This window comes from Eulemur rufifrons, chromosome 1, assembly GCF_041146395.1.
Source record: "Eulemur rufifrons isolate Redbay chromosome 1, OSU_ERuf_1, whole genome shotgun sequence".
Classification (NCBI taxonomy): Eukaryota; Metazoa; Chordata; class Mammalia; order Primates; family Lemuridae; genus Eulemur; species Eulemur rufifrons.
In genome coordinates, this window is record NC_090983.1 from 24760011 (window position 1) to 24784970 (window position 24960).

Here is a 24960-nt window from a genome sequence, read left to right on the forward strand (position 1 = left end):
GGCCCTCACTGAGGCCCTTCGGCTGGTCTGAGGGCTGAGTAGCCCCACACTCTTTCCCAGGAAGAGCAGCAGGTTTCTCTTCCTCAGCCTTCCGACTCTCTAGAGTTTCTTCTTAGGAATGACAAAGATGTTGACATCATGAACACAGAACAATACACGAAACAACAGAAATATTATTCAAGGAACACTTTCAGCTCCATTGGAATGGGTGTTTTTTCTTTGACCGTTGGATGAGCAAATTAATATTCTAATGCAACATAGTATATACGGGTTGGAAAATTATCATGTGTAATCAGCTAATAGTGATGACTTTTAAAGTCTCATTAAAAGCCTATTTATTTTAAAATTTGAGAGCTGAAAGGGTTTTATTGATCAATTACTCTTAGTGGAAATGGCAGTAAGTTGCACGCATGTGGAAAGTTTGCTGGAAATAAGAGATGATGCTGCCGGATAACAGATGGTTGTAAAAAGATGAATGTATTAATGTACTGAGAAAAAAAAAAAAAACAAACCTTTAAATTTGTTAGACATGTGCTGTTTTCTCCAATGCAGGAAGCCCCTACATAAGAATTCCTGACTGCTTTATTTAAAATGTGCTAAATTTGCTAAAGAAATTTTTGGGAATTAAAAGCCTTGCCTCAAAATAATATCCAACCAATCACTAAAATAGCTTTATCACAAAGTCCATCAAAACTATTTAAAATATAATTTGTTTATTATTCACAAGGTAAAGGGCTACCTAAGCCAATTTATATTACCTTCATTGCATTATCTGTTGGAGAAAATGAAAATTTTCAAGGAATAGGTAAAATATTTTGAAAAATAAGATCAAGGTAAAATTTAAATCATACACTTTGCAAAACTCTACTTCTGGGACACAACCATTATGTTGTTTAACTCCCTGAAATACCAGTAATGTAGTTCATGTATAGTTCTCTTTGGCATTAAGAAAGAAAATGTGCACATTAGCAATAAAGTCTTATTTCTGCCATTGAAAACAAAATCACCAAGGAAAATTAATTGAGTGGCAACCAAACTGATGAAATACCCCCAAAAGATGTATATCACATAGAAAATTGTTAACATTTAAGATATAAAAAGCAAACTTATAAAGTTTATGAGTTATCATGTTCATTTGTTTCTCATTGATACTTCAAATGACAGTAAAAATAAATCCCATTTTGTCACTTAAGAAATTACAGAGAAATATATAAGCTGTTTTATAGTTTTTGTAAATGGAAGATCCTTATGAAATTCCTATGAAAAAATTGTACATTGTTTAAACGGCCCCGTGGGAAAGACTATAGATAGCAAAGAAAGGAATTTTCTTTTCTCGAAAATTATTAACACCCTCGGGGGGGGGGGGGAAGAGAGAGAGAGAAAACTACTTCCTCTGTCTCCTCACATTTAGCACTCAGACACTTTCATTTTTGTATTTAATTATGTAAGTAGCATTTAAAAATTCGGTTTCTAACTTGTTATTTTAAGGATATTTTTATGCCATAGATCTTGGTTACAATTAAAAGACTTTAAATACAGCAACTTTACTAGTGTCATCTTATTGGATAGAGTCTAATCAAGTTAATTGACTTGTTTTCAAATCCATGAAACTTTTTAGCTTTCCATTTTTTCATTTTGCACAAATCATGTTTATTTCAACCATACCTGTTTCTTATTCAAAAATTAACATTTTAAAAATTGTTGTAAGTTCGCATTATTAGAAGAACTTAGTTTCACTTAATGTGGCTTATATTTCTGTCAGTGTCCGAGCCATTGGTGCTCTTTGTTTTCGAAGGGACCCTTGAAGAAGCTAATTATCATGAGTGTAGTTAGCCAGCTGTAAGCTTATTTCTCATTGCCTTGGAACTACCTGCCCTCACATTAAATATTGTCCTTTGTGAAAGTAAACTCTTCATCTCAGCAAAAATATATTTAGCTGTACTTTTTTTTTTTTCCTTTACGAAACTACCTTGTTGGAATGAGACAAATTGCAGCCCATTCAAATAGGCCCATTGCCTACTTATTTTATCCTCACTATGGCCAATTATACACTAGAGTCTCCCAGCTTTATGAGGCTGGAATGACGAAGGCTTTGAATCATTTCCTTCATTTTAGCCCAGCTCTACTGATGTGAGCCAAGATTTAGTCACCTGGGGAAGCCTCTGTAGTTTCTGTAGATGATTAAGTGATAAGGGGAAATCAATTCATTTCACAACATTTATTCTGCTCTAAAGGTTCTTCAATTTTTCTCTTTTAAAGAGCTATCCTATTAACATAGCACTAAAAAGAAGGCTAATTCTATTTAAGGCTGGTCCTAGTGATATTATTTATCCACGGAGGAAAAGAAATAATATTCTGGTATATCTTCTTTGGTTTGGGTAAGAATATGTTGCTTCTCAACTGATCTACTGGCAGGGAGCAGAAATGAGTCATATTTTAACTGAACTTTTTTTGCTTCTCTCTCTCTCTTTCTCCCTTTGCTTCTCAGAAGTAATGATATAGAAAAAGGAATCCTTACATGCCTCAAAGAGTCTTTTATATAGATTGCCGAGGCATTTGGATGGATACAACTTATACAGGGACTTCACTTTCATGTGGAGAAAACAGGCTCCTGTCCCCCCCACCCCACAGGAAGGCACACTTAACATGATGCACGTGGTCCAAGCTGCAAGCTGGGGAGGAGGAGCAAAAGGGGACCATGCTTGGTTCACCTTTCTCCTGGCCTAAGTGGGCCTCTGCACTCTGCGCCGTGACACTGGGGAGCACACTAGAGGTGGTCCATTCTGAGCTGAACAAAGGGTGCTCATAGTACTCCTCCTCGGAGTTGTAAGGGTCATCATCAGGCACAGACACCGAGATGGAGGGGGCTAGGAGTCTACGCCTCTCCCCGCTGGGGGCAGGTTCGTGGCTGGGGAACCTGTGTAGAGGACCCACTTGATCCTCAGCCCCTTCATCTACAAACAGACACACAGGAAGAAACTGCAGGGAGAACTGGACAAGACAGACACAAGATCAGACAGACGGGACAAACACCTACACAAGGACACAAAGGGCCACAGAAGCAGCACAGCAGGATGGGGGGGAATTAGCAAGGCCGAGCTGATGGAAGATGGGAGACAGTGAATGTTTCATGCTTCAGTAACCGCTAAATTTTAACTATCTCGTAAGGAAGTTTGCCACTGATCTAAGTGAATCAAAAGCATTGATAGCCCTGCTGCAAAATAGAAATCATCTATACATTCCTCTCAAATAAGTCAGAATAACCAAGAAAACATTGGAATAGAAACAAAGCATTACAAAACAAATGCATTCTCTGGAAGAAATTATTTCATGAAGATTAATTCTTCTCATGCTTATATCAATATATTTATAAGTTGAAAAGAAGAAAGTTGTTAGGATCTAATGCCTATACGATCATGGGGAAAAATAGTCCCACTTGAAACATAACGTTAATTAGCTAGGATGCACAAATAGTGCTTTGGTTAATTTAATTAAGTTAATGACTTTAACCAGAAAGTAATTTTTAATTTCAATCCTGCTAAGAAGAATCTACAATGCATTATTCCTCTTTCCTGCCTTGATAAGGATAGAGTAGGAAGCATAGCTCCCTCTTTGGATGCTAATGCGAATGTAGTGCCTAGGGGCATCATTTTAGACACTGGCTCTCAGTTGCATTACTGTGGAAATATATTGTTTTAAGAAAGTCTCTAATACTATAAACTTGTTTTCTTATGTTTTGCTTCTCTTCTAAATAGAGATATACCTAGCTGAGAATTTCTATAGAGTTGGTTTCAGATTCATCAAGACTTTATTCCACGAGTTTCATTTACACAACTGGTTCTTAGCTGTTTTGATGTTTCCAACCTCTTACGGCATATTTCTTATTGAAATGCTAAAGTAACTACTGTAATTTCTGTCCTTTCTTGTGTCTTGGCTTGAAAATTACATTATTTAAATGTATTTCCTTAAATATACAACTGTAGATCAGTCTGCTTAGCATTCAGATGCTTGTATAATTTAATGAGCTTTAAGGACTATGACAATGAACACTATTTGGTTTCTGATATAGTGTAGACACTACATCTCAGGCCTACGTGACAGTTACTAAGTTTGCTAATCATTATTTATTTATTTACATGGAGAAATCAGTTTAAAATTTTATAACTCTCAATAATAAGAACAGTCTACAGTATCTATCTGTGTAGTTTTTATTGCTGTCAGAATTTAAGCAGATGGAATTATAGCATTAATTTGAAAATGCACTATATTTTTAGGACAGTAACTTATTTTCAGCAACAAAGTGCTGATGACTAGAAATAAGCCTGAAGTCATAAGGATACTAAAATAATATTTTGCAGGGAGAATACGTTTAATCTTTTAAGCACATTATTTACTCAATATTCCATGAAAGTTGTTTCTGGATGGATGCTCAGAACTTTCTCAGCCATGATATTTATTATACCATGGGATGGCAGAAGCCTAAAATAACATTTGATATTCTTAGTTCAACTAAGCACGATTTCACAGCTGAGCAGTTAATTGTCCAAGATCTGGCCTACGACACAGACTGAATCATAGCCCTGGGCTTGTCACATGTCCTAGCCATTCATATTTTCCCCAGTGAATCCCTGAGACTGTAAACTCCCCATGTATGCAAACTACTTGTAAAACTTCTAATATGTTCAATGGGTTGCGTGCATAATCAATAAACGAAATGGAATATGCGCCTCTGCTTTTCAACATTTATTTTCTGGGAAGTAGAGCAGACTACAGTATAAAACTGAGGAATTTAAACTGAGAGTAAAGGCAATACTCATTGGATACTTTAACTTTTTGAAGATTTTGGCCACCTCTTCCTTGTTATCACTACTCTTTTTGAAAGTACCAAAATGTAAAAACAGCCCAAAGCCTTGCTTCAGATTTATACCATTAAAAAAAAAATAGCATCTTCTATTCTGAAAACTTCCACTCTAATCAGTGAACAACAAAAACAACAGGAAAAACTCTGAGAGCTTTAGTGGAAAAGTAGCATTTCTGTAGTATATGCCTGGCCTTGAGCTAAGGCAACTTCAAAAAGAGTGTCTGGCAAAGTCCAGGCATTATGAGCCGTATGTACTCTAAGTCTCCATTCCAGACCTAAAGGCCTAAAGTCCATCTATATTACCAGCTCCACAAGTGCTAGGAAATCTGTGCTTAGAGGGACCAGGGCAAGCTAAGTACAAACACTGTACTTGGTTCCATGATGATAATAGAAGACATTAGATCCTTATTTGTGATGTAGTTGTGTATGGTGAGCGCTTTTAGATCACACCCAATGGAGATGTAACACATAATAGTTTTAAATAGGTAAATTGTAAATAAATTGAATATTTGGGAGTGATTTTTTAAAAAAGGAAATCAGCATAGTAGCTTGCAACAAAAACTCTCATTTGAAGATAAGTTACTTCCATAGTCTCACAGTAAGAACCTTGATAAAAGACAGCTTTTAGGATGTAGTGCAACTGTTGTTGAAGGATTTATATTTGGATTTGAACGACATAAGCCACTTATCCAGATATAAGCCATGATATTTTTGGCAAAAAAGTAGAAATGAATATTATCTATCTCTGTGGGTTGCTGGGAAGATTAAATAAAAAGATACCTGTGAAAATGTCAAGCACAATATTTGACTCCATACATGTTAGCATCTGTGTCTTTGGTGTACTCAGAAAAGTTGTTAGGTACCTTTGTTCTTTCCCTTCATTTGACATATCAAAGTTGGAGTTAGATTTGTGAAAAATCAAATTTATTTCACAATGAATGAATTTTTTCCATAGTTTTGCTGTATAAGGTCAGGATTGAATGCGCTCATCTTTTTACTATAAGTATGTATGCTTTTGGGGACTCTACTTTTGCCACAAAATATTCTATTTAACTTAACGATGTCATATATTAAAGGATAGGGTAACCTTATGAACCTTGGACTTTTACATAGTTCTTTGCATAACTATAATTTTCAAAAGTGAAGCTTACCTGGTTTCAACTGAGGCATAAATTTTCCCCAGTTTGCTTCTATTTAAACTTTTTTTTAAAAAAAAGGATTTGAAAATTTGCATTGGGTTAAAGTAAGGTTTGCCACGCAAAACCAAACCTTGGTGTGTCATCCCCTTGGGAACCTACATCTCCTGGAATAGCAGTGACTCCATAATTTTGGCTTGTTATGACACCATAGCACATGGCTGATGACAGCTGGCCCCACTTACATTGTTTTCCATCATTTCCAAGCCCTTTCCATTCTGCCAGCTTTTGACTGAAGACTCCTCAGTTTGCTGACTGTTATTGTTGCCCCAGAATCATATAGAAGAAACTGCTCTCAGATTAGCAATTATTATGTCACCATATCTGTAACATAGGGATACACCACTCTAGAATTCTGGAGCAAACCTAAGTGGAGAGAAGGAAACCTGGTTCTGTGTTCAGATGATTCCTTTGTACTTGCACAGGCTTCCAAATTCTAACAGCTCAGTCCAAATCACAACTATATTATGGTTAGGCCAAAGAGAGAAAGGAAGTTAATTTGAAAACATCGTAACTAGTATGGTCTTGGTTTATTGTATCATGGTTTCCTTTGTAAGTGTGCATGTTTAATTTTTTTCATCAAAATCCCATGTAAATGTTTCCCAGAATAAGCACATATTCTGGGAATATTAATATTACATTAATTATAACAAATGAATATTCATAAAGGATAGTAATTAACATCTTAAATTATTTTTAGTGGAAGCTTTCATGCTTCCCCTTTGGGAAAGAACAGCTTTCAAAATGTTTGATAAGTAATAAAAAGAAAGTGTAGCCTCAAAATCACAGAGTTACTCAATTTCATTCAAGAGCTTTCTTCCATTCGTATAAAAGGATCAGACTATGGCAGTCACTATACCCTTAGATTAAAATTGCTTTGAGGCTGTGTCAAGAAGGGTAAATAATCCCCTAGACAAGGCAAAGAAATCCACCTGCTCTTTTTCCACCTGACCTGCTATAAGCAATACACTGGTGCATTTGGGCTGGGCCTTTACAAACCAATTGGTTTGAAAAATTGAACAGTTCAATACTGTCTTGTGACTTATCACTGATTTATTTTCTGACAAAACTAAACTTAAAAAATATTATTTGTTGTACATTATTTAAGTGTGTTTTAAAATAAAAGAGAGGCAGTAGTTGAATTGTCTAGACCACATATGTTCTCACATATTTAAGGTGAGAATATTATCTGGTCTTTAAAGAGGTACAGTTTATAAAATATGCATATATATTTTTTCACAAAACTCAAAAACGGTTATCCCTTTAAAAGCAAATCATCAGGACTTCATATGGTTTAAAGATTTTTAAAAGAACAATTAAAAATAAAGTTTGGTTTGAAAATAATTCAAATTACTTTCAATAGGAAGTAAATTGGCATTTTTCCTGAATATATTGAAACAGCTTGAAGAAAGCCATTCCGAAATGTAAAAGGACAGTTACTCTGGAACGTTGACACCTTAGTTACCAAAATGTGAAAGTGGATCTATGCTCTACTTATTTGTATTTTCATCATATTACTCTCCAGGAAGCAGCAGGGTGAAGGCCTAGATGGATGGGAGGACCCTATTTCCTCCCTTTCTGCTCCAACTTCCATATAGAGTACGAAGAGTACATGACTTGACCTCAACAGACTTGTGGAGTAGGCCGACTCTGTCAGCATCATACCCCTCTCTGGGTTAAGAGGATTCTCTGATCTCGAAAGGCTTTAAGAAGGAGCTCAGAAACATTCCCAATGACTCGAGGGAGATGCAACTGTCATGTCACGCTTCTCACTGCACTTGGAGTGAAATCCAAGACACTGACCCCAGTGGCCACTGCTCACTCTCACACTCCTTCATTACTCTACCCTTTTGTCACTACCATTAGCCATGGACGCCCGTCAGTTCCCAGGATACATCTTGCTCACCTGAGGGCACCTGTACATCTTTCTTCCACACTTTTTCTTGGCTAACATTTCCTCATGTGTCTGGGCTTGGCTCTTTATCCCCTCACCATGCAATAAAATAAATTCTCCCTTCTTGTTCTATCTTAAAGCTCCTTATTCTTTTCTTCCTTAGTGCTAATCCAACTTGAAATTGTTTGTAAGCTTATTTATTGGATTTTCGTTCTCCACTAGACAGTGTGCTCCTAAAAAGCAGGGATCATGTCTGTTTTGTTCACCAGTGTATACTCAGAATGTGAAGAGTACCTGGAACATTTTAGGTTCTCAATAAATATGTGCCAAATGAATGGATCAACATAAGGTACCCCAAAATCTTTCAAATCTATAAATTAAAAGATTAAATCACATTTTAAGGAAATTAGTCAAGGGAATTAACTAATAATCAGTGGCTACTATGCTCTGATTATAGTCCCCAAACTTTCTTTTATTCCTTAGAATAATTTAGTTTAACATTATTTCAGGCAGTATATTAGGAAAAAACGCCCCAATTTAAGGAAAAAAAAAACCTTGATAAAAAAAACCCTTAGATTTATTAATCTGTGACAAAATTAATTGTGTTAGAGTTGATAATCTATGTTTTAGTAATTATATTTTTATTAATATATTTAGGAAATCAAAGCACATTCTAAAATGAACCTAATTACAAATTATAAAAAGATGAGTCTTTTGTGATAAATGTTATTTAGTTCTTAATACAGTAAAATGAAATCTAAAGTGACAAAAGGAAACATAAATGAAGAAATAAATAAAATAGAACAGTTTTAAAATTCTGGTTTTAGTATATGAAAACAAAATTATATTGAAACAACAATTGAGCTGTAGCTCTCCTCTGCCTATTCCTGTAACTCTCAAATGATACGCAAAAGTTAGCTGATCTAAGTCAGAGAACCAATAATGGTTTCCTTTTAAGTAGTGCCTTTCATCTCAGATTCTGAATGAATATTCTTCAAAGGCATCCCTCTGTTTTATCAAGGCGAACTAAAAAGCTGACATGATATTCCATGTTGAGTAAGTGCATAAATAGATTCATGGACAGTAATAGGTCTCAGCAAGAAAGAAGCCATGATCTCAGCTTCCAGTTCACTGGATAATTTCAATATCAGGTTCATTCACTGACTTTTTCATTTATTCATTAATATTTACTGAATTTATTATGGGTCAAGCCCTGGGGGAGGTCTTGGCAATGTAATAGTGAGCAAAACAGAGACAATTCCTGACCCTTCCATGAGGAAGTGTTGATTTCATCACTAAATCTGACTCTGATCTAATAATTACATATTACTATAATGGGGATTATATTTATATATTTTTTTGTTCAGTCACTTACAAGACAGGATTGCATCTTTCCTGTCAAAGCACTCTACCTTATGTGAATGGGTTCTCTATAGTTATTTTAGCAACTAAGCACAAAGTTATCTTTTCCTTTATCAAGTAGATTTCTTCTTTTTTATTTATTATATTCCTTTACCTCTGATTTTATGTGGATAAGTGATTATTTAAGGTCTTTGTTGCCTCATGACTATTTGAAACAGCACCAAAGCAGGATCACATACTAACCAAAATCAAAGTCCAGTGCTATGGATAGAAGTTGATTACCCGTTATTAGAAGACAAACCTTGAAAAGTCCTGTAGGCCTTACCTTCCTCCACTGTGACAGTCTGTTCAGAGGCTGGCGATGGGGGTGGAGAAGGAGGCAGATTAGCTGTGTCTTCAGCTGCTAAAGATCAAACAATGGAAAAATGAGATACAATAATTAATCCCATTAGGCTAGTAGATATGTAGGCAGTTATACCATTTATAAAAAGGCCTCTGTATAAAATTCAGGGAAAGATTCAATAGTAAGCTGCATTTGACTTATTTTTAGGCTCATTACCTTATTCATGTATTTTTGAAAATCTAAAAAGGCAAGTATTTAATATTTTCCAAAACAATCATTTTGTCTTCTCTATAAAAAATGGATTAGAGATGCCTGCTAAAATTCTATCATTAATCTCATTAATTTGTGTCTATTTATTCAATTAATAAAATATTTCATTTTGGCCCTAATTCACCATATGAAAACACACACAAACAGGCATTTTAGTTTGGAATCAGCTAGACTGACTGAAAAAAGTATTAAAGCTCTTTATTGTTCAACTGCTTGATCTGGAAACAAATGTTACCTTTATCACTCAATTGTTATTTTACGGGACATATTTTTTAAATAACATTTGTCCTCTGAGTCTAATGTCAAAACTCATCTTTTGTATGTATGTTCAGAAAAGAAAAATGAAGCTTTCTTAGCTTAAGACAACCTTTAGACATAAACCACGTGCTGGCAGTGGGAGCTGAGTAACCTCTGGCCTCGGCGTTTCATGTGAAGAAGGACGACAGAGAGGTTCTAAAACATGTAGTTAATTCACAGTTAACTCTTGAGTTTTCCTCTTCAAGACACTTACCTTCTTTAGGACCCTTCATCTGAAAGTAAGGAATTTCCAAAGGAAAAATTTCTCATTTAAGGCCAGCGACTAAATCTCTTTTAAAGATTATGTCAATTTCAGTTTGATAAAGCAGTTAGTAGAGGAAACTTTGGCAGGACAGATGACTTCTTAGTTCCTTACCCTGTGTGCTTCTCCATGGCATATTTTAAAATTTCACATTAAAAAAAAGTTGAGTTTTATTTCAAAGAATAAAAGTGAACAATAGACTGAAGGTTATTGTTTTAGATTAGATCATTGTTCCCTATTTTAAGAGAAAAATAGTCCTTGATAAAAAAAATTCAGTATTAAAAATACTGATTATATTCTACATTATTATTCTGAGAGGGAAGACTCTTTTTATTACTTACTTTTTAACAGACAAAGGGGTACCAATCATAAAATCAAATATTAAGGATATGTTAGACTACAAGAGAGGAAAATGGATATGTGGTATTTTTAGACCTTAAAAACTATACCTTTCTATGGATCAGGTATATGTATCTAAAAGTAAACATATCTGTAGGATTTAAGAGCATCTCCTTTCTTGTATCTCTTCGCGTACATTCATATACATCTATTTGTCTGTCTATCTATCTATCATCTGTTGAGTTGGGGCAGCAAGCCCTCAGCTGAGAGTGTTTACCTTGGTAAACATGTGTCACATTACTTGTCTGGCCCTGGAGGGGGCAGTGCTATCTCAGTGCCCTTAGGTGAACCAGGTAAAGGTCAGTACCTCACATGGAATACAAAGTCAGATGATTATAACAAAGCTTTGGTTATAGGTCTTGTGTAGCCAGGTCAGGAAGGTCCAGACAAGACTCTAGTATAGATAATCATTCACCAAAATCCATAAAGGGAAACAATCATCTCTAATTAAAGTTTTAGTACATTTTCTTTATGGGTGGGGTTCAATACATAAAAATGAATTGGCTTTATTTTTATAATAACTATCTCCAGTGATCTGGAAAATGAAATATTAAGGGCCCACTTATGGAAAAGTCTAACTGGAAGCTTAGCACCCTAACTAACCACTACCCAAATACCACAATGAACCAGTTGAAGATGGCGAAAATGGGTCCCCATGCATTCCAGTAGAGGAGTTTGATGAATGCTAGGTGTGAAGATGAAGTACAAGATATGGCTTATCTTTGGAACATGAAGACTTTATGCTGCGGTCAGGGTGCAGCAGACACAACCACCTGACCTGAGGCTTTTCTCATTTACCTAAAGGCAGAGCTGCAGGCTGATCTTTATGCTGAGCTTCTTTTTCTTGTTCACCTTTCAGGACGGCTACAGCCTCAGCAGTGACTACTTGAACTATCCTTGCAGACACCTCCTCTGTAATAAACAGTAACAAAAGAAAATATAACAATGAGAAGTGAAGAACAGATAGCAAAGAGGAAAAGAAACCAAAGAGTATAGTGGATTTAGAATTTCATTTTCACTGTTTCCCCCCAAAAAGTACAATATAATTTTTAATTACAGATACAACAGAAACATATATATATATACACACACACACAAATATGTATACTAAAAAAAAGAAGAAGAAAAGAAAAGAAATTGGCATTTTGGGAGCTAAGCTAAGCAATATGAACACAGAACTAAGAAAATAATTACTTCACTTGTATGGCATTTTATTGTTAAAGAGCTGTTTACTCAAATAGAAACAATTTAATTTCTATGAACCTAGTAAAACAAATTCAAAGAGAGAAGAGAGGATCCATTTTGGATTTAACTTAAATATATTTCATAGTTTTCTTATACTATTCTAGAAAATGTCATTTAAATAAATTTGTATGCTGATTTGCAAAAATACTATGATTTAAAACCTGAAGAAGATGCCTCAAGATGTATATTTGTGATTAGATGGCATTTTCCAGGATGAGTGGGAATAAGAAAAACTATGAAGAATTTGGAACGATTAAATTTTAATGAAATGCATGGTAATGATATATCAGATGGTCTCTTTATAAAGAGCTACTACTTTCCTACATAGTATTTTAAAGACATTTAAAGCCATATGATATAAACTCATAAGTGCAATAGTTTCATTTTTTAAACAAGGAGCTTGTCATTAAAATGATCAGTCTGTAAGATTCCAGATAAGTACTTTTTAGCTTGAAATGTCTTCCAATGGAGCAAATCAAAGTTAATTTTGCATAACCTAGTCAAAAAAAGATTAAGAAAATGGTGTTCATATCATCGTATCATCAACTAAAAATAGAAGTAGCCTTTTGAAATTAAAAACATATTCTAGATTAGATATAAATTCTACAGAATTTAACTTTCCATCATCTTTATATAAAAGCATGTACAATACTAGGGAAATAAGCCCAGTTATGGCCCTAATAGAAACAAGTTGTACCGGATAAGGGGAGGGGTGCTGGGATTTTTTTTCTCATAATTTTAGTGAAGATATTAGAATACATTTTTTATTTAAATTTTATTATAGCTCATGATCAAAATTTGCATATTCACAACTGGGTTTGGGGAGATCTCCCTGTTTTTATCTGGCTGGCTCATTTACATTCTGCCTCCTCTGGAAAGCCTTCCGTACCCCAGCCAGGATGACAGACAGTATAGTGATCCCAGGCTTTTGGGATCAGCAATCCACTTGGACAGAATTTATCTGAATTTTAAAAGCTGGATTACCTGATTAAGAATATTTGCCTTTATATGTTTAACTTTCTGATTTTTTTTTCTAGCCACATGACTACGTATATTCTTAAGGGATGCACTACAAACACTTTTATGTAGGCTGAGTAGCAGTAATAGCAGTAGAAGCAGCATTTAAAAAATTTTATAGTGCTCTCCATGTGCCAAACAAAACTGCTAAGGGATTTGTCCTCATCTTCTTAACAAGTTATTTACTATTACTGCTCCCGCTTTGCAGATGAGGAAACAGAGGGTTAGACCAGAGAATTGGATATTCTTATTATAGATATCATACCTAGAATATCGATTTTAAAAGAACTAAGATATTGTGAAATTCCTTATATGCTAAAACTTAACTAAATGTGATTTAATATTTCCTTTATGCTTGAAGTCTCATTTAGCAGAGCTGAGGCCCTAAGTCAAACTTCCGTTATCCAAAGACGAAAGTAATTTGTGCCATATATCGATATGTCAAGTACATTTTGTAAAGCAAATTTTTACACAATATACTTTGCACCCTCAATTTATAATAGTTTAAAACAAAGAAGTATCTTTCATTAATACTGCAAAAATGTATGGATTGTGATTTCAAAATGAAGCAATAATAATGGTACAATTCACTAATTTATAATGATCCTTTGTGCTACACAATTTAATTCAGCATCACATAATTTTAGAGCTAAAAGGACTTTTACAGATGATTTTGTCTAAATCCTCTAATTTTATAGATGAGGAAATAAGGTTGGGTATGGTTATGAAATTTGCCCAAGTTAACGCAGTCAATAGAGGTGAACTGAGATTAGAACTCAGGTTTCCTGACTATTACAATGTTCTTTCTCTTAAGCAAACAACAACAGAAGGAATAATAAACAAATAATCACAAAACTCTCTAACAGTCAGGAGTGAATGACTAATGGAAATATATCAACTCTTTTAATGGTATGGACCAAGGAAACATACTCTCAGACTTGCTTATCTGTCTGTCTATCTAAACTATGCTATTGCTATTCCTGATTATATTTTAAGACTGCTACAAGTGATTAGTCATAATTGAGCAATATCTATCGACCTACCTATCTATCTCTAGAATCTATCACCTACTTACCTACCTATCTATATATCTGGTAGACCATGCTTGATATTGCAGTAACTAAACTCAAAAAGATGAAATATTTTATTTCTAAGTACTATTTTATTAGCATTTTTGTTCCATTTCAGTGTTTGAACAGAATTTTTCACAGTTACTGCAGTTAAATACATAACATTAACAGTCATCGAAACATTGTGAGGAAAATTAACTGCTATGCTCCTCAGTGAGGTGGGCAGTGGAGGAGGAAGCGCTGTGTGTTTTCATGAAGCCAGGCTACATGGCTGCATGGGCTGTGGGGTTTCTCTGATCATTCCCTGAAAGGCTGGACCCCTAAAGTGATGTTTTCAATTGGAAAGAAAACTGCAAAAAGAACTGCAGAAAATTAAATTTGAAGACAGCTCTTAGATGCCTAAATTGCTTGATAATATTACAAAATATTGTTAGGTTTTGAGAATTATCATTACATATATTAATTTTTAATGCAATTCAGGTTTTTAAAAATCAATAGAGTAAGGCAGCTTCTTCTAGCACCCCAGTGTTTTGTAGAAAATTGGGTGTAATGAGGTGGAGAAAGCATGACAGAAATTGGGACATACATAGGACACTTGTGTCTTTTGGTTCATTTCTGAATCTTCCTATCAGCACTTACGCAGAATTTAGTATCTTCCTATGGCATTAAGTACATCTTGCAATGGAATTGTGCTGGTACACATGGCTCATCTCCCCTACTATGTAAAGATTCTCAAGGACTCCTGTTGCAATTCTTGAAGCTTCTCTTATTGAGCTTTACCCAGATTAGATGCTTAACACAATTTTTTTGAAAAGATGAAAAATTAATGTGAAAGGTTTTGTCCATATTTACACAAATTCAGGAATAATTCATGCTTGTTACTATATTTACTAACTTTAAAACTCCCAAATTATCTCATTTAATCTATTATTACTTAAGAACTTGATCTCTATTATTAGAGTATTTCTTACAAGGAAGCCCTGGATTCTCATGTACCTATTGACAGATTTTTAGGGTCTGAGAATAATTTACATGAATTAATTTTTTTCAGATTGGGAAAATAATCCAATATAAATAATACAAGTATCTATTGGTTTATGAAAACAAATTATAACTGAAAAATGCTATGTTATTTCATTCTTTTCTGTTTTGGATTGTATTTAGACTACAGTTTTGACACCAGGAATTATTTTAAATATTAAGGAGAATAGGAAAAGAACAGAGGTGAACTTAATACATAAAGGTTGCATTCATACAAGTATAGGCCAGATAACACAGTGGTGCATTGTATAAATGGACTTTAAAAATAGTCTAACAGAAACTATTGAAGGGAGAATTGAATCATTAGTCTCCAGTCAGTATAGACATGTCCAACCTAGATAGAATGCTCTGATCATTCTGATTAGCCAGAATCACATTTAATTGTGATCAGTAATTTAGTTTCAGCAAAACAATATCATTTATTTTAATAAGAAGCAGCAGGAAACTTGAATTTTATTGGTTTTGTTGTTTCAGAGAAAACTGATTTATAGATGTGTTTGAGTTCCACAGTGGAATAGGAACTTATGAATAAACTGATTTTATTTTTGTATATATTTAATCAAAAATTATAATAAAATAATTTAACCCAATCTTGGGAAAATTGGTAATTTTTTTTTCTTAAAAGGAATTTAATAGATTTTGAGAAATGCTATTTTAGTATAATCAAACAGGTTGTATGGGGGCCAAGTGTATATTGGCTTAATTGACATAATATCTTTTAAGTTTTTTTTATGGAATAATATTGTTAAAATATTTCAAATAGGACATAACAGCATTTTATAGTATTCTTTTCATGGTGAATTTAGGAAAACATGAAATAAGATTGTTCTGGGGATTTCGATTGGTTCGGTCAATTTAAAATCTTCCTTTAAGCAGCGGCTGTCAGCAACAGAGAAGGCAGCGTTCCTGAAGAAGGAGAGACGGCCTCCTCCCAATGGGGACCTACTCAGCAGATCTACTGGGTGAGCTTCAACCTCATGGCCTGGCTCCTGGGACAGGAGCAAATTCGCTCAGGGTTTGAGTCAAGTTTCAGGAAGACAAATGGTGAATGTGTCAAATAAATACAGAAGACAAGAGAAGACAGTATCAAAATCAGATCTATAAAAATAAAAATGCAATGGTTATGATGTACGTGTGATTTATATATGATTTCTTCATTCATTCTACATTTATCTATTAAATGCCTCTCTCCACCCAAACAACCATCCATCCATCCATCTATCATGTCTTACTGTCTATCTAGGGGCTTACCGTCTTTTATAGCGTACATTGGAGGAAGTCTTATAGACTTTAATTCAGGGAAATGTGGGTACAAACTCCATTATTGCTACTTTCTATTTATTTTATCCGAAGAAATTTACTCAAACTAATTGTGCTTCAGTGCCTCACCCATAAAATGGAAATATTAATAGTACCTATCAAAGAGGTTGTTGAGAGGTACTCAATTGCATAATCATATACAACAGGGCTGGCATATCAAGGAATTCAAACAAACTGAACACTTCCAGACAGGTCTTCACCAAGGTGTCTTTATTTTCCCCTACTCATGCATTCTTCTGAGTCTTAACATTTTTACTTTAAAGAAAGAGCAACAGTGATATGTGCTAAGGGTCCAGCCCAACTAGACTATTATTAGTATATTATAACCATCTGATAATATAGTTAATCCAATATCACTAATGTTGATGATTATGTTGATGACCAAGAGAAGTATTTTTTTTTTTTTAAGACAAAGCTACGAGGGAAGTAAATATTGTCTTTGTTATTTATTTTCTGGCTTCATACCCAATTTCCTGGCTGTGTAGGTCCTGGGCTACCATCTGCTCAAGATCCCTGCCAGAAAGTCCCAGTTCAGGACTATCTTCTAGACAGTGCTCCAAAAGGTATGGTAACTCTGTCTATTCCTGAGGACAATTAGCAACATGAAAAATTCTCTTTGAAGTAAGAAATTAGACTATTAATACATTTTAATTTTTCATTGCTTACTTTTCCTACCTTCTGTTCTTTTTTTCTACTTCCTGCTCTATTTTTTGTACTTTTCCTTCCAAACATATGTGTAAAGTTATAAATAAAACTCAGTTGTTTAGAAGATTAAAGATAAATCTAGATTATATATAAATTGGGAAATTGTTATTATATTTAATTCAGAGGTAATATTGATCTTCATAGCTGAAAACATTTAAAAATATAACAATTTCTCATTGTAATCTGATATTTTGAAAGTCCCAATTATCTTTCTTTTAAATTTCTGAAATGCTCTAGAAGTGGACATTTTTAGTTTATGTTAGAAATTATCTTAGGTAAGGAGTGTGTGTGATATATATTTCTATTCTCTCTTTTGCAAATGAATGTCAGGATTTCAATGTAACTAACAACCGTTTTTGTATTGCAGTGAGAACCTTATAACCAATACTTAAACATTAACTTATTATTTTATCAGTAGTGTCAATGTGATAATTATACAGTTTCTACAAGTAATAAACAAAATCTTATGGCTGTAAAATCATGTCATGACTACGCAAAATGAATGATGACTTGGAACTAATCTAATAAGTGGATCTGCCTGCAAATCACTTGCAAGGAAAACATTAAAGTAACTTCTCTAACTCATCCCATAATTTCTAAAAAATATGATGATTGATTGTAGGCTGACATAAGAATAAAGGGTTTAAAATTTTAATCCAGAGAACAGAGTAATAGATGATAGCACATCATCACTATATAGGAAAACATCTGAAGACAAAAAGTGAAGTCTGTCCTTAAAACTTTTTCTGGGCAATAGAGATACGGTCAGTATTCATAAAAGAATATCAAAGCAGTCCCCACTAGAGAAATTGAATTCTGGAAAGAAAGAATATTTTTTTGTCAGGACTGGGAAAATAAAGTGTTGGAAACACATACAGGAGATAAGTAGGTATAGAAACTAATTGAGGCATGCTCTCATCCACAGACAGCTACTTGATAAAACCCAAACGGTATCATGCTAAGCTACTTACATTTCAGCTAATTAATGAATAAACATCATACTGTTAAACAAGGTTATTAAACAAGTTGTTAAATTAGGCACAATCATTTCTTGTTGATACTGTTTAAGCCACACATTGTCCAGATGAGAAAATTGGCAAAATAATGGATAAAAGTAACTTACTGTCCCATTCAGACATGACTGTGATTTACATCAGTGTAGTACAAATATGTTATATAGGAGTAGGTGCTGGTGTCAGAAAACCTGGGATCAAATTCTGTTTCCATCTTTCAGTAGCCACAAGACCTTTGTTAAGTGATAATCTCTCTAACCTTCAAATTCCCCATCTGTAACATGTGAATAAAAGTGCTAATTCATCTTTTAGTGTGTTGTGACAATTAAATAGTATGTATCAAGTGCTTATTTAAATTAGGTATCATTGTTTTAATCACACTTACTCTCTTGCTATCATCTAAGACTATGATCATCATTTGATTGACAAGACCTGAAAGTTTTTGTCCAACACTGAGATGATTCTTTCATTTTACCCAGTGAGTATCTCCTTCCTTGAATGTTGGGCCACTGCCTAACAGATGATATATCAGGCTCCTGACACTTATTACTTAGCCTAAAATGATAAAATGTACACAAAGTAAATTTTACTTTACTGTGGTGTCATACTGCTCAGCAACCCTCTGGGGTTTTTTTTTGATGTTGATTCATTCTACACCACTGCCATGCTTTTCTTGTCACACAGTATTTATGACGTCAAAAATTTTAAGACAGTCTCAGGTCTGTTTTTAGTACCCTTTTTTGTTCAATTATTTTATAATACTAACCTATAAATATTTCTTGGTTGATTAATAATAAAAGCAATGGAGCTAAAACTTTCTCAATGGCCCTGACAGTTTCCACTTGCTTCTAAGTGATATATAACACTGGTGATAGACCCATACATAAATTTGATTTTGAATGCATAACCTTTGGTTTTCTTCATCAGTACCAGTTATGATTACTTGAACATGTAAAGGCTCACCAATTAAACTGTAAAGAAAAAAGACAAGCACCTTGGCATAGGCCTGATAACATATTTTTGTTGATTTCTTTCAGGTTGTTAAAAGAGAAGCAAGAGACATTGACAGTAAATTCAACCATATGGGATACAAAAGCCAGTAAATGTTTCTGCTTTTAAGAATCTTGGGTATAATAATGCTGTGTTAGAAGAAATGACAAATAAGCTTACCGCACACTTGTGGAAGAAGGAAAACAAAGCAATTTTAGACACAATGCTCCTGTCAAGAAAAGGTTTTTCTCAGTAGGGTACAGAATGGTTGCCTAGGAAACCAATGCTAATTGCTGCTGCTGATGGAAACTAGTCAACAAGAAAAGCACTGTGTAGTTGGAAGCACTCTGCCAAACAAAGACCCTAGACAAATTCACAAAAATAGGGAAAGAAGAAAAGTTCCTTGCTTCTATTCCTTGCTTAATTTGGAGAGTAAATGGTTCCTCTGAAACTATTTCCTGCAATCAACTGGTGATGAAGGAAATTAAAAGAGCAAATTGTTGGGTTTTTGTTTGTTTCTCTGGCACCTTCATATTAATTAAAGAGGCCAGCATTGGCATGTCCCACCCTAGACAGACTTCTGTTACTCTCAAAGGGTCACACTGGCCAACACTGCAGCTACAGATCTTTGCCTAAGAGCTTTTTCTTCTGGAGATCTCTTCCAAAGATTTAGTGATTAAGACAAGGACAAATTTAGTTTATGGGAAAAACACATATAAGGTGAAGTTAGTTAATGAAGAGAAATGCATTTAAGATAAAGGAATCATGATTTTACACAGTTCAGTTCTGAAGGGTACTTGAATTTAAGAGAACTTATTTTACACCTGCTATAGACAACGGAGCTATGCTTAGTCATTATGGGGAACAGAAAGATGAGTAAGACATGGTATTCCCACATACAAATTGTGTTGAAGGGGGGGAATCTTGCTGAAGGACATGTTTTGTTTTCGGTTTTTAAGATTTACTAATAGTGGTCACAGAATTTGACTGATCCTCCATAGTCACTCACACGGTCCTCTTCCGAAACGCATTTGCAAATTGGTGAGCTAGCACTGTGAGTGCAGCGTATGATTATAGGAGAATTTCCTCCTCCCACCCCTTTCTTTCCTACCTCAACCTACGTGCTCAAACCCACAATCTTATTTAAATTACACCTTTACGTACTCAAATGAAGTCTTTAGAGCTTAACAGCATTTACATTTGAACAAGGAGGAAAGTGTAGTAAATGAATATGATTATCAGTGAAAGGATACCATAGGTTAAGGATATTATATTATGGAGTCAAAAGTAATTAGAACAGCACAGATCAGAAATAGTACTTATTGAAAAATTTTCCTTCTAATTTTCAGGACCCACCTGGAAGTAGGAAAAAAACACATAAAGCAGAAGAAATACAGTAAACCATGGTCAAGCACAGTGGTTTTCGCCTATAATCCTAGCACTCTGAGAGGCCGAGGCGGGAGGATTGCTTGAGGCCAGGAGTTCGAGACCAGCCTGAGCAAGAGCGAGACTCCGTTCTCTAGAAAAAATAAAAAAATTAGCCGGGCATCTGTAGTCCCAGCTACTCAGAGGCTGAGGCAGGAGGATTGCTTGAACCCAGGAGTTTGAGGTTTCAGTGAGCTATGATGACTCCAATGCACTCTAGCTGGGGCAACAGAGCAAGACTCTGTCTCAAAAAATATAAATAAATAAAATAAAAAATAAAAAGAAATACAGTAAATCAATACAGTTCCAATCCAGCTTTATACTTATCTTGTTCTAGTTAAAGGTTTCTGCTGCTGGTGGTGTTGGGGGTTTCAGTGGAGCAGTATATGCATATTTATGTTGTTTTCAGCCCACACAGTAAACATTTGCTACTTAACTAAAATTGTAATATTTTATTGATCTTAAATTAACTCGAGAAAGGGAAATTTCTAGGGAAATTTGCTCTTTGGAATTTTCAAGTAGCTTTAATAACAATAAATTGAATATAATAATTACAGCACTGAGGGAATTGACAATACCTTTGGAACTTTGAAATGCTCTGTTTTGCATCTTGTCAAAACCATTACAATGTACTACTACTCTTTGTAGACTTGCGGGAAATTGAAGTATCTTGTGCCTGCCTTGTTTTGAAACACATCACATTGCCAAAGGAATGTAGCATGAGACATGATTAATAATATTAGTGGAGAAATGAAATATCAATAAAACAGAGAATTTGAATAAATTCACCCTTAGAAAGAGTAACTGTGGGATAAACAAAATATAAAATATTGCGTGTGTGTACAGAAACGCAGTAGTGTGTGTGCGTTTATGCATGTGCCAACACTCATGCAATAAAGGTCTCTCTATGCTTTTAAAGTTTCACCTGTATTTGGAGACTAAGGTTTCTTATGGAGAAATCACTGCTTCTACGGCTGCAAAACCTAGGAATGCCTGAGACAGAGGATAGGATGCAAAAAATTCTAGATTCCAAAAACATGTCATTGGAATGGAACTTTTGAAATGTAAGTTCTTTATATGCCAAGAATAATCTTTACTAGTTACCCTTGTAAACTTGGATCTTTCTTCTAGGAGAAACTACATTTGTTACAATAAAATGGTAGAAATCAACAGCTTGGCTAACTTTTGTTTGCTCCTTCTACGCTCCACCATAACTTAAGCAAATCTTTAGAGGCCCTGTGATGTAGGAGCATATGGAATTTAGACTCCATGTGATTGAACAATCACTTTACTCACAATACATCATACGATACACTCAGCACATGGGGCAACCAACATGACTTCTACATATTTACATGCTAAGTTTTTCCACATTCAAGTTGTATCAGAGAACACAAGAGAAAGCCGAAACTTTATCATTATTCAGCGCTCAAGCATTTCTAGTTAGAATTGAAGAAATGCTCAATATCTTAAAATTTACTTTAAAAAATTAAACATAATTTGGGAAAGTTTTTTCTTCACATTAAAAATATTAAATCCAAACCTATCCAGTGAATCCAATCATAAGATGTTAAATTATCAGCTAGAGTAGCTTCAGTTCACCCTTAAAGAGTAAAATCCAACTAGAAAGGAAACTTGTGTCATTAAAACAGCCAAATTCTTGAGCAGTATTTTTGATGTTGTATTTAGATCATATGTGCAAGTTAAATGTGGTCCACAGAGCATTTCAAGGACTGTATTTTTCTTCGGCAGTATGGCAGATATTTTCATGAGAGCAAGAGACAACTGTTATTCCAAATGAAGTTCTCTCCTGAAATGTGATTCTAGTAACTGGCTACTCTATTTACTTCAACATCAATTCTTTGCTTCTTTATTGCAGTCAGGACTTGTAAGAATTAGGTGAGAATTGGCCTGGAAAAAATATGCTTATGTGCTTAGTGATCTCCACCAAGTTAGTGCAGTATTTTGGAGAAAAAGCCACATTCCCCATGTCGGCATTTGTGTCCCAGTATAGCTCCAAGGAAAGCAAGTTTATTCCAACCTTTCTAATGCTTTAGTCACATCTCTAATTTTCAAGCTGATGAGAAAAACAACCAATAGCCAAATTTTAAATGTGGGCATTAAGATGAAAAATGCAACAGGGAGAAAACGTATCTCATAAATTGACTTATTTTTTAAATTGCTTATAAAAGTAAGTTATTGTTATTCTTACTACTATTAGTTTTCTCTTTGGAGAAGAAGTCCTTTAAATACTGAAATACTTAATAATTAGAATTAGAAAATGTAAATGTAAGCATTTTTCATTCAAATATGTCAAAAAGAAAAGAAAATTGTGGATCCCAGGAAGCTTTTTTTCCTTAAAATAATGAAACTAAATAAATACATAATTGAAATCAAAACATTTTCCTATAGTTAACATGGAAATTTTCCTATTAATTCAACATGGAAATACTTACTGTTTACTACCTAAGAACTTACCATTTGCAAATTATTTTATAGACTCAAAGATGAAATAGAGAAATAAAGGGCAGTAGTGATATTTGTTCAGACTGACCCTCAAAAATAGGATACATAACATCTTTCCCTCCAAGACGATACTGGTAGACTCCTTTAAAGAAGGAGTATAATTAAGTCCGTGGCTTAGAACATCCATTTGCTTTAAGATTTAGATTGTACATTTGTCAGAAATGAGATTAACTTGAGCTCCTGACCTAGAATAGTGAAACAATCCTTATCTTATAGTCAGAGGATGAAAAAGGACACGCGTTAGGGAGTTCTGTTTGCAGAATACTTCAGTGGGATTTTCAATTCAAGCCAATTATAATATTGGCCTCCATTTTGCAGGGATGAACATGAAGTTTTTCAATATCCATGTGTTTCTTAGCAGTTAGATTATAAATGTCTTTTAGAAAGGTCATTTATCCCAACTTTTCCTTTTCTTTCCAGGTCAGTAATTTTCATCATTAAGAAAATATCTCCAATTAGATGTCTTACTGATAGCTACAGTAAAAATGTATTTTCTTTACTCCCAGCTCCCATTCCCACTTTCACATCATATCAACTCTTCCACCATATCCTTTCACTACCGTATTTTGGAGTTCCTACTTAATTTCTGTCTGTTTTAACCCACAGTTCTATAGTCTTTACTTTGGATCTTGCCTCCTCTCCTAATTTCTCAATTTGCCTCTTTATTTCTGGTATTCCTTTCCAACACAGTCTTTCCTGCTCACACTGTGCTATAATTTTTGTAGCACCATTTTGTTTACATGATTTCCATTCTGATAACTGTACACAAATACTAACTCTCTCTTCCTTAGTTTAATTTAAAAAAATATTTATGAGCACCTATGGTAGAACATAAACACTGCATTTTATGCCAAGAGGAATAGAAAGATGAAAAAAACACAAGTTTTACCTCAAAACATTTACAACCTAGTGATTGGGATAAAAACAAGTAGCAAGTAACCTCAGTAAAATGTTTGCTACGATTAATGCTATTAGCTAGATATAAACATGGTACTTGGGGTTGTTCAGCATAGGAAAAGACCAATTTCAGAGAATAAAATCTACATTAGCTTTCTACCTTTGCTTATGGACTTTAGAGAACGTTTCCTGTAGGGCTGTACCCTTCCAAACGTTTTTCCATCTCTTGTTGCATGTGAATGAAACCACCACACATTGGTTGGGCAAAATGTAACTTGTGTTGCAAAAGAGAAGGTTTTAGATCAATCAAACAACTGACCCTTCATACTGAAGATGCTTATGCAGTAATCAGAGGTGCTCCTATGCCTGCACTCTCTTGACCTGTGTTTGCAAATAAAAAATTTGGACTGAAAAACTTGAGTCTAATTTTTAGGCTGCTAAAGCCAAATCTCTATTAAAGATGATTTTTCTTTGAATCTCAAATCTCTCTCTGATCTATTCATGCCTATTGCTTTTCTTTTTCAAATTTTGAGTATTTCTGAAATCAGCTGTATATTACTCTTATTCCTGTGTTCTAATAACCATCGAGCATTTGCATACTTGTTAAAGGTTGCACGAGAACCTAGGGCATATGCTTTCCTCTTTCTTTGCTCATCAGCTTGGCTGGTTTTTGAGCTGTATTTTCTGTGAGTGTTGCTGAATGGTGACTCATTCAGAGAGATGAGCTCAATGGTGAGCCAGTAGCACACGGTTCAGTGTCCTTTCCCCCCAGGACTTACGATGCCAGGTCAGATAATGCTGAGACTACCAGGTCTGCAATGCAGCAC

General features: G+C 34.5%; 1 protein-coding gene across 4 annotated transcripts in view; it reads right to left on the bottom strand.

Moving 5' to 3' along the window:
- Nucleotides 1–24960, bottom strand: part of MAP2 (microtubule associated protein 2) — a 270401-nt gene that overhangs the window by 34947 nt on the left and 210494 nt on the right. For all 4 annotated transcript variants that reach the window (XM_069467738.1, XM_069467728.1, XM_069467718.1 and 1 more), the window contains exons 6-7: nt 11683–11796; nt 9639–9716 (exon numbers count right to left, since the gene is read on the bottom strand). In XM_069467738.1, the coding sequence (XP_069323839.1) occupies nt 9639–9716; nt 11683–11796 (192 nt within the window). The remainder of the gene's footprint in view (nt 1–9638; nt 9717–11682; nt 11797–24960) is intronic.